Source organism: Acanthochromis polyacanthus, chromosome 17, assembly GCF_021347895.1.
Source record: "Acanthochromis polyacanthus isolate Apoly-LR-REF ecotype Palm Island chromosome 17, KAUST_Apoly_ChrSc, whole genome shotgun sequence".
Classification (NCBI taxonomy): domain Eukaryota; kingdom Metazoa; phylum Chordata; class Actinopteri; family Pomacentridae; genus Acanthochromis; species Acanthochromis polyacanthus.
In genome coordinates, this window is record NC_067129.1 from 3,105,919 (window position 1) to 3,120,390 (window position 14,472).

General features: G+C 40.6%; 1 protein-coding gene across 1 annotated transcript in view; it reads left to right on the plus strand.

Moving 5' to 3' along the window:
* The window catches only part of ppm1e (protein phosphatase, Mg2+/Mn2+ dependent, 1E), a 69,696-nt gene that overhangs the window by 40,543 nt on the left and 14,681 nt on the right, over positions 1–14,472 (plus strand). The window contains exons 3-4 of the mRNA XM_022194339.2: positions 10,097–10,218; positions 13,464–13,663. Of these exons, the coding sequence (XP_022050031.1) occupies positions 10,097–10,218; positions 13,464–13,663 (322 nt within the window). The remainder of the gene's footprint in view (positions 1–10,096; positions 10,219–13,463; positions 13,664–14,472) is intronic.

Sequence of the window (14,472 nt, forward strand, 5' to 3'; positions counted from 1 at the left end):
GATGAAAGATCTTATTTTGAGGAAGGAAGAGATGTGAGCTCAACCTGCACTTCTGTGTTCGTACATTTTCTACTTGCCTTTTTCTAAGTGTTTATTGATGAAGCCCACAGGCAGCAGCGCCGCGGGAGGCTAACATGCAGCTGTGGGGGAAAACCTCAGCTTTTCTCTGTTTATTGGCTGTAGAAGTGTTCAGTGGTACCACACACGTCTTCATGCAGACTCTGGAGGTGAGAGGATGCCCGCTACTGTGAAATGAAACACCATGTTAGTGTCGCCTCACCCTGCACCCCCCAGAGGAGTTTTCTGGCTATTTTCTTGACCTCTAATGTCCCGTGTTTTCTCAAAAGGCTGCCAGCATTGCATGTTGGGATCCAATCATAATGTAGGTAGAATGAAAACTGCGAAAATACAAATTAACCTCTTAACAGCAGGCCATTTATTTTTGCTTGAATGGAAACGGTTATTCCAGGGGAACTATGAGGATAAAATGCTCTTATAAGTCTCGATTTTAAGCTTAGCATGTGGCTAAAACAGCCTCGACTACTAGTTCAAACAAAGTGCTTTTCTGTCTTTGCTTGGAAAGATTCAAATTAGAAGAACAACCACTGGGATGTGCTTTATGTCAGATTCCTGCAGACCACCACACTGTAGATCCTGGCAACCACACTTGAATGAAAGTCAAGACTTCTAGGCCTGAGTCAATGTATAACTGAAGGAGTTTAGACATCCGTGGGATAAATCTTGCACACATTTTTATTTAAAGTAAAAAAAAAAATGTTTCTCATGTTATGTTATGGAGAATTTGTCCATAACACAACATAACACATAACAGAATAATATGAAATTTGTCCTAAATGACTTGAAATGTATCCCAAAGACACAAAAATGATCCAAAATGACGAGAAAAGATCCAAGTTGCCATAAAACTTAACAGACAAGAAAATTGTCCAAAATGACTCAGAACTTGTCCAAAATCACTCGAAAATTGTCCAAAATGACTTGAAAATGATTCATAATTACAGAAAATTAGTTCAGAATGACATGAAATTTGCCCTAAATGACTTGAAAATTGTCCCAAAGACACACAAATGATCCAAAATGATGAGAAACAATAAAAGTTGACATAAGACTTGTTGAAAATGAAAAGAAAATTGTCCTGGTCAATATATAATTGAAGGGCTTTTGAAGTTCTTGGGATATTTGATTGTGTTGTTTTTATTAAGTTGAGATAACCATGACAGATATTTCTTTTTTGGCAATATATCAAATTTTAGATGGAAAACAACAAATTATATTACTTTCCACTAAGTTCCCCGTTCCAAAAACACCTCTCCAGGAAGTGTGTTAATTCCAGATCACACGACCTGCTCCACATGATGTCATTTCCTCCTGAAGAAAAGACTGGAAAGACTCCAAGGCTTTCTGAGTTATTTGATATAAAATAGTCAACAGGTTTACTACAATATCTTTAGAAATGTCTTTCAATTTCCTTTTCACTCAGTTGTATATATAACATTTAGAAGAATCTTTCTCTAAAATGCCATGTGGTGTTTGGTTATAGGCGGCCATGTTGGTTTTAGGACTGAAAACAGCAAAAATGTCAACTGTGATACAAAAAGTCCCACAATTATATACTGACCCGCCTAACTTATGGTTGCTTGGGACGTTCTATGAAATGAAACAGATGTGTACTGTGATGTCCACATTGATAAAGGTTTAAACATTATTTGCAAATATGGGACCAATAACTGAACTCACCACCCACCCCTGCAGTCTCAGGTAGACTCTTTGAATAAATGAAAATGAGTAAGATATGCTTGATGTAATAAACTAAAGAAAGGCAAAAAAAACAAAACAACGAAAAGCAAAACCAGTTTGTGTGGTTTGGATGGATACTCAACCCCAGATGTGTCGTGTGCCAATTACTTCCTAATTTTCCACACATTCTCCAAAAACACATTGTCAGTCGTAGCATGAGCTGGAGTTAGCAGAATATTACTGATACAAACCCCAGGAGATGCCTGTATATGTCAGCCACAGTCTGGTATTAATGTCAGAGAAATTAAATATATTAAGCCTCTAAAGCACTTAGTTAAAGATCACAGTTCCAACTAATTGAAAGGCGAACGTTAACAGCGGATCGACATTAAACCTCACTATGTAAAGGTCAGTCTACTGCCAGAGTTAAACGTCGATGCTCGTTGTAAATCTGAGGAGGGAAAGTGACCAATAAGACAAATATAAAGTGTAAACTGTGTCTCTTTATCGATGTAAAGGTCATGAGATTCAAGCCAGTGGATAGAAAACACATCACAGTCTGGATACGTTTTGGTGAAAAGGAGTAATACGTTGCCTTTTTAATACATTTCACAATATCGGTGAGATGATCGTCAGTGGAGTTATTTGCAGTTTCTGTGGTTGCCATGGAGAAGGGAACATTTCGTCGTGTTTCAACTTTCTCCGACGCTATAATATAGTGAGAGAGCGAAAGGAAGAGAAAGGAGAGGCAGGAGCAGAGAATGACTGCAAGTATGAAAGGGGAAGCATTACATGGCGTTGACAACAGTAGAAGCAAAGAAAGGCTCTAGTAGACCTCTAACTGCATGGATGAATGTCTACATGGTGTACTAACAAGATATATGTTTAAGATTATTCCAGTCTGAAGCGGCGTGGCAGCTGCTGATGTAATTCTGTGAGATTTCAGTACAGTCGTGTTGATCCAGGTGAGACTTTTGATTGTACTTATTTCTGATGCTGCCTAAAATATCACCATAATTAGGATCCTATTGGAATGCAAGGAATTATTATATTTTCTTTGTCGGATGGAAGAAACGCATCAGCAACCAGACAAAAAAAAAAAGATATTTTACGGGACTCACATATGTGGTAAAATGGCTCAATAGCGCCACCTGGAAAGTTATGAAAATTCAACAAAGGGATTATTCATTAAAGCATTCAGCAGTTGTTTAATTTTACAAACCTGCCCTTTGGCTAACTTCAGGGAAAAACACTTCCTGGTTTGATCAAACATGTCCATTACACAACAAACAACTGAGCTGTACTTGAACCATAAAAATCCCTAACTGCTTGACAAACTGCTTGACAAACTTCTCACTTCAACTTCAGCTAAATCATTTTAACCTCTGGGCTGCATGTGAGCAAACACACACCAGTGTTGTCCACATGTGTGCTTCATTTATACTCCTGCACCAATCGCAATACAAAGCCACAAATCTATTTCACCCCGGTGACAGTGTAAATAAACCAGAGCTACAACGAACAATTATTTTCATACTTGAATAATTTCATGATTAGTTTTTTGAAAAAATGCCCGTAGAATATCGTCAGTGCTCAGAAATTTGTTTTCAGAAGCCTGTCCAACAGTCTAAAACCTCATAATATTCAGTTTTCTGTCATGCGTGACCAAGAAAAGCATTATCGACTCATCAGCAGCTCTAATAAAAACCACTTCATCCATGAAAAAAAGTAAAAGGATTTAAACTTATCAACGTAACTGGATGGGGCCAGGACAAGATGATATTAAATGCTTTGAGGGGGAATCTGATTTCTTATCCTCTGGTAGGAGATCAGCTCTGAGAGTCTGATCCTCCAATAAACAACAAACTCTAACACAAACATGAGAAGACTTCTGAGAGGATGATCACAGCAAACTACTGAAGAGACTGTGTAATCACCGAGAGTCCAGAGGTTCTGTGAGGAAACTTTACTGAGGAACAAAGTTGAGGTTGTGTGTGGAGGTTTGCATGTGTCTGTGCCGACAGTATTTTCAATTAAAACAGAAATACAGCCAATACATAAATTTGAAGCCACTTAAAAAGCTTGTAACATGCTAATATTAAATGTGGACATAATGACACAACAAGCTTTCAGTTGAAGGAAAAATCTCTCTGAATACAGCACAATTAAACACCAGCCCTGCACAGGTGGAAGCCAGCGCCACAAACATTCACTTACATCTTAATTGGACTCAATTAGCATGGCTAGCGGATGAATAGAGCAGCAATTATCGGCACAAAAGAGGAATGTACATGAAATTCTAAACTGTTTTCCACTGCAGGAACTTTCAGACTGTTTGATTGTGTAGAACTAAGAAAACTGACCCTGGAGAACCTCTCTCAGAGCAAATACTCACTGAACGACCCTGAAAAAGTGCAGCCTGAGTCTCGACACTGGTTGGTTACATTCATAGAGGGATTGATTAAACTTGGAGAAGACCATTGCTTTCAACTCTCTTAATATCCTTGCTGAGTAATACACTAAAACTACCAAGAACAATGCAAAAATCACCATATAGGTTAACATAACATCTATGATTCTGTTTCATGTTCACAGAATTGGAGTTATGGCCAGTATCTACTATTTGTCTTTGTTTAGTTTGACATCTTGTTGCTTCCCCAAGCAAAGGAGTTCAAATATCTCAGGATCTTGTTCATGACTGATGGAAAAATGGAGCATGAGATGGGCAGCCGGATTGGTGTGGCGTCAGCAGTAATGTGGGCGTTGTATCAAACCGTCATGGTGAAGAAGGAGCTGAGTCACAAGGTGAAGCTCTCGATTTACCATCCATCTACATTCCAACTCTCACCTATAGTCATGGGCTCTTGGTAGTGACCAAATGAATGAGATCATGGATACAAGCGTCTGAAATGAGCTTCCTCCATAGGGTGTCTGGGCTCAGCCTTAGAGATAGGGTGAGAAGCTCGGACATGCGGACGGAGCTCGGAGTACAGCTGCTGTTCCTTCGCGTTAGTTGAGGTGGTTTGGACATCTGATTCGGACTTCCTTTGGAGTTTTTCCAAACACATCCACCTGGGAGGAGACCCCGGGTAGACTCAGAACTCACTGGAGGGATTATGTATCTCGTCTAGCCTGGGAACACCTCGGCAATCCGGGCCCGGATAAGCGGAAGAGAATGGATGGACGGGTGGATGGATGGATGGATGGATGGATGGATGGATGGATGGATGGATGGATGGATGGATGGATGGATGGATGGATGGATGGATGGATGGATGGATGGATGGATGGATGGATGGATGGACTGACGGGTGGACAGACGGACGGGTGGATGGATGAATGGATGGATGGATAGTTTGACATCGAGGTCAATGCTGTTGGATCTTACACCACAAAGGGAACCCAGAGGTTGAACCATCATGTAAATACTGGCGCTACCTCATACCTTCTGTAGAAAGCTACCTTATAATAATGTGTGACTTAAAGTAACTACAGTTCCATAGGTGCAAGACAAATAAATAACTGCCATAATAGAGCTCAACTAGCTGCTGGATCTCACAACAAAAACTTTCCTGGACAACATTTTCATACACCGAGAGGGATGAGTTGAAATAATCCAAGCCGTACTGGACTTTTTAATATTCACACTACAAGTTGTTGAGATGTGGGAACTACAACACCATCTCTGTGTTGGTTCATTTACAGAAGTCTCCCCAACTTGAAAATGCCAACTAATAATAAAGCATGTACTACAGCAGACACTATAAAACAAGATTATGTAGGTAAAAAAGATTTAATTCTTGAATACGCAGGTGAACAGATAAATAGACCAGTGTGCAACTCACCCCCTATTTAATGGGTATTTGTCTATACCAAGCAGCAACCTTTGGAGCTGAAAAATGAAGGCAATGTCAAAGTGCAGTTCCTCAAAAGTGAGAAGTGAGTCCATCCTCATAGTGCCTCATGTTAAAATGCCAACTTTACAAGGCAAATAAACATGCTTACAGCCTGGTACAAAAAACAGTTTTGGTCTCTATAGGTAGTTTTTACTCTCACGACAACCGTTCAGTGGATGAATTTTTATATAATTCAAAAAATTTGTGCCTAATTAAAGGTGTAACTGCTTTGAGAGACAGCTGGGTGCTGTTATATACGGTCGATGGACCAAAATATAGTTTGTTGGTGCATCAAAGACCACAGTTTTATGATGCACAGAAACAAGTTGGTTGGGTTGAGGGAAATAGAAGTGCTTGTTTGTAAGGTTAGAGGACAAGATGTCAAGGTTATAGAACTGTTGTGGTCATACATTAAAACAATATTAAAGTGCTGGATGTAAACAGGAAACTAACAGCAGTCGCCTACATTGAAGTCAGATGTTTTGCTGACCCGATCATCCACCCTGACCTCCTCCATTTCAGACTGTGCGTCTAAAATAAGTTCAGCTGACCTCTCAGCTTCGGACTTTGTGCCTCTATAATAAGGTCACCCGACCTCCTACCGCCGTTGCCCTCGTCGTAATTACTGCTCTGTCACTTCACAGTAAATATAATTGTTTTGGGACACAGCGACGGTGGCGGCGAACGTTTTAATTACTTCTTCTCTCATCTTTGTGGAAAAGGCCACATGTCCGTCTGCATCAGTTAACAAGCGTTCGGATGCTACATGAAAATGAGCTCATTTCTCTGCTAGCGAGAGCAGAGCTGGATTCATCAGAGATGTTGAGGCTGGCTGCTGTTGGCTTGAGTTTTCATTGATTAAATTCCTGCTATTTGACATACGAGCCACAGAGGCCCTTTCGCACTGAATTCAGAGTATTTAATTGTACAATATGTCCCTGCGTTGTACTCAGCCATCCCCAGCTCATTTGTTAGGGGGAAATTAAATGCAGTGCAAAGACTACTGTGTTTCTAGTGTCCAACAGAGAGAACCCTGACGATTCATTGGACCCGCTGCTACATTTTCAATTAGTATGAACCAGTATGAACTGTATGTTAAAATACGTGGTGCTCTGAGGAAAATCACAGCTGAGTGTGGCCTAACAATCTGAAGAAGCAATGAACAGCAGTGATTACTGAGGGTTTGAATGGATTAGATCATTGTTAAGAAGTGGGGAAACATTTAGATGAACACTTTTCTGTCATGTGAAGTCATTTGATTTGGAGATTTTTCAGTTTCAACAGGATATTTGCATTAGTGGTGTTATTAGGAGTATGGATGCGTTCCCGTAAATTCATATGCAGAGGGTGACCTAAACATTAAAATAATTACTAAAATGTGGCAACAGATTGCCCAGTAATTAAGTAAAATTAATTCAATTTTCTGTAGTTGGACACATTACCATCACAAATAGAACTTTTAGTGAAATCATAAGGAAACTAGACTATTGGGGAACTTTCTGTTAGTTTAGAGTCAGTCTTTTGTTTATTTATGCATTATTATGCAGCATTTTATATCACTGGATGTTCTAACCTTTTGTCTTTCCATCACTGGGGTGGTTTTGTCTGATTTAAACAGAGAGGAGCATTAATATTAAAAATGACCGATGTCTGAAGCACATAATGCCGCCACTTTAACACACTGATTAAGCAGCAAAAGCTACATATTGCATGTCTGAGTATTAGCACAGTACTCTACAGTCTTCTTGTCTTCTCCATGTTGTCAAATTAATGCACAGACTCAGGTATTGTCTCCTGATCTGAAACTTGATTGTGACCTGCTTACCTTTAAACTTGCCAGTTTTTTAATGTCTTCGTGAACAAACCATGAAACCAAAATCAAAACTCCACATCGCTCCTTCCTGAAGTTTACTCTTCTGTGCATTAATGTTCTAAAGTTTGGGGTCACCCAGACAATTTCATGTTTTCTATGAAAACTCCCACTTTTATCCATGTGCTAACATAACTGCACAAGGGTTTTCTGATCATCAATGAGCCTTTCAACACCATTAGCTAACACAATGTAGCATTAGAACACAGGAGTGATGGTTGCTGAAAATGTTCCTCTGTACCCCTATGGAGATATTCCATTAAAAATTTCCAGATAGAATAGTCATTCACCACGTTAACAATGTCTACACTGGATTTATCATTCATTTAATGGTATATTCACTGAAAAAAACTGCTTTTCTTTCAAAAATAAGTGCATTTCTAAGTGATCCCAAACTTTTGAACGGTAGTGTACATGCAGTCGTATAAAGGGTTTGAGGTGTAACTGGCTGCAGATCATCAGATCACATTAGTCCAGGACAGATATAAGAAATAAAGAATCTGACAGCTCTTTCATTCGCTTTTTTCACGGCGCTGAAGTGAACCTTTGCCCTCACTCCTTCATTAAGAACCCGTAAAGCTAGCATCGGCTCAGTTCGGGTTTATTTTAAACTTAATTTGAGTGTGATGGAGAACATTCAGACGCTGGGTTACCATGGTTACCTGCATCTGGAGGTGGCCTAGTTATGTTGGTGACTCATGTACAGCGAGCCTTCAGTCCTTCAAACGACCCCCTCTTCCTCCTCCTCCTCCTCCTCTTCCTCCTCCCCAACTCCTGTTAACCTTAAGAACAGCGCACCTCCTCCAGCTCGCACACATCTGGCCAGATGTTGTGATGCGCTGCTGCACTGAACACAGCTCTGTGTTTGATCATTTTAGCGTTCTCCAAGGCAGATGCTGGCTCACATATGGTATCTGAGGCCCACGTTAAAATCAGAACAGTTTAAAGTTCATAATGTAGCGTGCAGTGATTAAAGGCCTCATGTATGGGTGCAAGTCAAGTAATCTTTTCCCAGGGATATTATTTGTATTGAAACAGCCCTGTTTTCAGCTTTGGTGTGGCTATCCTCCTGTGGACTTTCTTATGCCAAAATTTCCACTTGCATGCAAGATGCTATAAAATAAATCTACAGATATTCAAATTTCACCATGCTAGCTGTAGGAAGCACAAAACATGCTGCTATGCTGGTGCTTTGCAGACACGTCTACTAGCTGTAGCTGTCTGGTCCCATTTCAGGGCACAAATATATGGAACAGCCAGAAATCTAGGCTAGTCTTGTTTGTGTTGTTTGTCCTTCTGTAAGTCACTGCCTGAAGGGTAAATGTTGAAAAAGCTGTTTTGTTTAAACATATAGAAAACATAAATAGAGGCATTTCAACAAATTCTTCATAAATTTTGACACCAAGACTTCCAGAAGTTCCAGATATCCATTATTAGCATTAGACATAGACTGATTATTGTAGCAGATATTTAGCATTTTTCCTATTATCAGAATTGGTATTTTATTGATCAGTGATTGATAAATGAGCTACTTTGGGTCTAATGCAGCCTCCTCTCTGCCTGTTGTCCCTCTGTGGTCTCAGAAATTACTCTCAAGCAGAGAAAACTGAACAAGAAACACAAACCGATAAATTAGCTTCTCTCATAGTGGCTAGGGCTACGCTAACGGCTAGCAGCTAAGCTAGAAGGCTGCCACAGATTAACCTGAAACACAATCTGGAACTGGGCTGCTGTAACAGCAGGACAATGTCAGAATCTGGTGGAGAGCATGCCAAGACGCTGCAGTCATCAGAAACAATGGTTATGAATCAGTATTAACTCCTGTGTGGATCATGGGACTAAAACAGACAGAAAAGAAAACATGGAATCATAAAAGCTGTTTTTAGCAGAACAATGCCACAGCTACTGATGGAAGAACTGAAGCTATTTGGGTTATTATGAAGAAAACCATGAAAAATGTCTGATATCAGCTCTGAAATCAAACTGTTGTGCGCTATTTTTGCTGTTTTCATTATATTCGTCCAAAGAAATGGACCTTTAGTGGTACCAGGCATTAAAATGAACAAGAAATTGAAGAAAACAAGGGTGGTCTGATCAGTTTTTCAATGACTGTATATAGGGAATATATACATATATATTCCCTATATTCTTGATTCTGTTTGAAACACAGTTATTATAGATAAAAATGAATCATATGTAATCGTGATTAATCGAAATTAATCCACAGCAGCCATGTGATTAATCAGATTAAATTTTTTAATCGTTTGACAGCACTAAAAAAAAAGATAATTGTGCCAGTACTGACACCTGTGATGAGCTAAAACTATCTGCCAGAACTTGTTTGTGTAAAGGCTCTAAGAATAGTGAAGCCACCAGTGTTCTGTTTGTTCCATCCAACACGTCGACACCGGTGACCTACTGTTATCATCCCTGAATGCATTTTCTGTTCAACCTAGATCCTGCTGTCAGTCAAGCACACTGGATGAATGATGGGCGCTGTCCACAGAGGATTACAGTAAGATGATTCTTCTCTCTGACCCATTCATAACCGTGTCGTCTTTGCCCTCCACAGTAACTGCCCCTGCTCCCTGGCTGCTGCCCTGGCCCGGGCCACTGCAGACAGCATCCTGCAGACCGACCTCTCCATCCACCACCTCAACAAAACCGTGGAAGATGGAGCCGACCCGTTACCACGTGAGTCCTCGGGGAGCCCACGAGACCGCTCCCTCACACAAATTAGGTCTCTCTCTCGCTTCATCCCACACATATACGCAGGCATGTAACCACCAGGGCTTTGTCCCAGTTCTCCCCCGCAAACCTGCATCAAGTGGTGTTTGACCGCTAGAGGGCAGAGAGTCGACTTCAAAGCACCGCTCACAGCTGGGAGCCGGGATATACTACCACCACCACCAACACCACCAGATTTACATTAACATGGTCACCGAGCTATGTCTGATCTATTCTGGGTGAAGAAATCTGCAGATAATACATCAGCAAACAGAATGTACTCAGCAGTCAACATCTGATAAAGCTTCACTTACTGTTAGGGTCTGAGCACCAACGGTCTTATACTTCTATTTCAGACGAAAGAAATCCATTTTTGAGGCCCTAAAAGTACCTTAAAACACCTCAAAAGTGTTAGATTTTGGGGGAATGGCAAAATGGCTCATTAGCGCCTCTTGCAATATTATAAAAATTCAGCCCCCGAACCACGTTTCACCTACAGCTATGAAATTTGGTACACATCTGTAGCACATCAGGACGCACAAAAAAGCCTCTGGCAAATACATCCAAAACCAAACAGGAAGTCGGCCATATTGGAAACCCACGGATTTTCTGCCACATTTTAATACACTATGGGCTCATTTTTCACTTTAACGTAAAGTCCTGCAGCTCTATGGGAACAACATAACTATGGCTGGAAGTAGAGAGAACTCAAGTATGTCTGTTGTGCAGGATAACAAAGTTATGATGCAAAAATGGGAAAAAATAAATGGAATAAGTTCCCACAGATGTTACTAATGGTAGAAAGAATGGAGTCTGTACCTGCTATAGATATGTTGTTATTTTATGTTCAAAATTAGTTCAATTCAGTAGAAAAATCACTTTTTTTTGGTCATGTGACTGCTGGTAATGGTTACGGCAATAATGGTTACTCGCTTGAGCTGCAGAAATTGACAATTCTTTTTGTTTACACTGTGCCTGGCTCTGAAAAATCGTGTAATTTTGGGAAGTTTTTAAAAGATAACATACCTTTTAAACCCACTACCAGGTTTTGGGTTTCCACAGGTTATAACTGAATGTCTGTATTTGTGACCTGATTTTAAAGATCATGTCAGGGATCACCGCTCTTTAGGTCCACTGCCAGTCAATGTGAGAAACACCTACACTTCCAATCTTTTTCATCCAGGTGATGAGTCTAAAATAAATCATAAATGCTTTTAGTTTCACAGGCACTCAATGCAGAGTACAAACCATGGCTCTGCATCAGGAGCAGAGGCATAAATTTGTTCACAATAACAAAAATATAAAATACTGCCAGCCGTGTCCCTCGAGCGAGGCCAAATGCAGAGGAAGAATCTCCTCTGTGAATCATGAATTATAATTTATTTTGACTCACCATCATAAACTGAAAGCCAGACACTGAATTTGTAGAGTGAATTAATTAAAAACACGGCGCACCGCTCTGTTCCCTCACATCGTGCTGCAGCCTCCTCTGGTTATCTTGCTTTATTAAGGACAGAAACATATGCTGGACTAACGCATGGTGCGCTGAAGTAGACCTGTGCCACATGTTTCTGCTTCGACAGGCTTGAAGCTCTGACTGTTGTGTGTCTGTCTGTGTGTGTGTTTTCTCAAAGTTCTTGCGTTGTGTAACGGCCGATCGCATCCTGTTTGATGCTGCTTCACTGCACTCTGCTGTTTTCTTCGGCTATTTGCAAGGTGTTATGAGCAGCCCTCCATGCCAGACGCAGCTCCGAAGCGTCTCCATTTGGAGAGAGACGAGGGCAAAGTGCAGTTTAGTACTGGGACGCTGGGTTTGATGTACTTTTAAAAGGTGGAGTGAAGGCAGGAAATGGGACAGGCTGGTCTCTCTGAGTCCATATTTGGAGAGCAGAGCGACAGCGAGAAGCAAACACAGGAGAGACTATTATACCTGCAGCGAGCATTAGTAGGTCAGACTCTCTCGGCCGACGTCGTGGTCGGAGCGCTGATGCCGCTGATGGGCTTCGCTTCGGCTCCACTAACTCATTCCACTGACTGCTTCTTATATTTGCCTTTCTGAAAAAGTAAAACAGGCCCCCGGGGTTTTCTGTCCACAAGGGTGAAGCTTTAAGAGTTTTACAATTCTGATTTTTGACACAGCAGAAAAATGCAGTGTGAGAGGAAGATCTACAGGAGACACCCGGAGCTGAAAGAAAATAATTTCCTCTGCATGTTTTTGGGTCAAGATATTTATATATACAGACAAATTAAAGGAAAGCCAACATTAAGTAAGGCATTGGGCGTTCATATGCTTCCAACAGCTTCAGTGCAAACACCATGATTCCAAAAGGCATTTCCTTTATTTGGGGTTTTAATGATCTCTCTCTCAGGATAGCGAACATAGCATGGAGCTGTATCGATTTGCTTCCCTCAAAAGGGACAACTGAACCCAAGCATGCCCCCTACAGTAAAAAAGAGCCACCAGATTTTCTCACTGTAGGGGTGAAGGATTCAAGCTTTTACTTTAATTTGTCACCCGACTGTATATCTTCTTAAACGGACTAAAATAAGGCAGCAAGAGAAAAGGCTTTTTGTAGTAAAAGTACGACAACAAAAGTAGCAGGTCTACAAATGAAATTAAGGTCATGATAGAGTGCGCAAATAGTGCAGCTATTTCCATTCTGATTCTGTTATTTATTTCTACCTTTATTATGAAAAGCACCAGAATAATTGAATAGTGGTTGGTTATATTGAGGTTGACGAATATGTAAAAACACGCATGAAGCAGCATTAACCTCTGACTTCATTTTGTCTCACCAAAGTGCTGTGCAGCCAAATATATTAAACATTATACCAGAGTACAAAGGTTCTGCTGTAAACTAGACATATGGAGTAAATAGATTAACATAAATTTAAGTATGTTTATGTTACAAGGCTGGATTCTTTAGGGGATACTCTAATTTCTCAGGTTTAAACCCACTGTAAGAGTGACAGCCACTATCCTTCTGACAGCTTTAAGAGCCATGTTTTAGAACTACAACGGTTTTGTTTGATGCTAAAAATATAGTGAAGAAATTAAGAAATTTGTCGTCTCTCCATCCTGGAAGTCTGAACGCTCAATGACCCTTCACTGTTTCACCAACAACAAGACTAAAAGGCGACCTTAGGAAACCAAACGAGCCAAACAGGACGCAGAGAGACTGATTGGTTCTCTGTTTGTGTTCGTCTGTTAGAGTTGGAATCTGTGAAACTCGCCCGGCTGGTGTTCAACAGCCTCTTCGAGATGTGCTGCCTCTGGATGAAGGAGCTGCCGTTCCACCGCCGTCCACAGCCGTACTACGAGACGTCCATCCACGCCATCAAGAACATGAGGCGCAAGATGGAGGACAAGCACGTCATCATCCCCGACTTCAACACGCTGTTCAACGTTCAGGTTGGTACAGCAAAGAAGCTGTTTGAGCACCGAATGTGAAGTGCCGTTTGAACAGATTTCTGAACATTTGTTGTTCGGAAAAGGTCTTGTCTCCTTCCGGAACATTTTTAAATAAATGTCAAGCCAAACAAAATTATTCATAAATGTTGCTCCTCCAAACACCATTTCAGAAAAAGATGGAAACTGCAGAAACATTAACAAAATGTCACTCATCTGTTGTAAGTTATTCGTAAAGATTTGCTAACTTTACTTCATATTTGAAAACTTTGGCTTCACAATCTCCAGTAACTTTAATTCTGCTCATTTTCTAATCAATCTATTGATCATTCTTGGCAAATACCATAAGTTTCCTTGAATGCCAGGGCCCCATTCTCATCTTAGAAGTAGAAGTACACTGCAGACGAACTATTAGCAAAACACAAACAGCGTCTGGCTTCAGGGGGAACACCTGAGCTCAAGATACATAACTTATGAGAAGCAACAACATGCTGCAGTTTCCCAAATCCATTCTCATCTGAGATGCTGCTCATTAATATTGATTCCTCCCAGATGATACAAGACATCCACTCAGACAGTCGGACGCAGGATTCCTCTACTGAGATGTAAAGATGCTTTTATGCAAGCAGGACTTCCTCTCCTCATTAAGAGCTGACCAAATTAGCAATTAGCAGGAGTTCTGCATCAGGGTAAAGTTTGAGTAAAGTGTTCTGTTGTAGTCAGCCAAAAACCATGCATGAGCTAATAGAAGAAGCGCCAAAACAATATTAAAACATGTGGGAAATATACTTAAGATGATGCAGCTCATACAC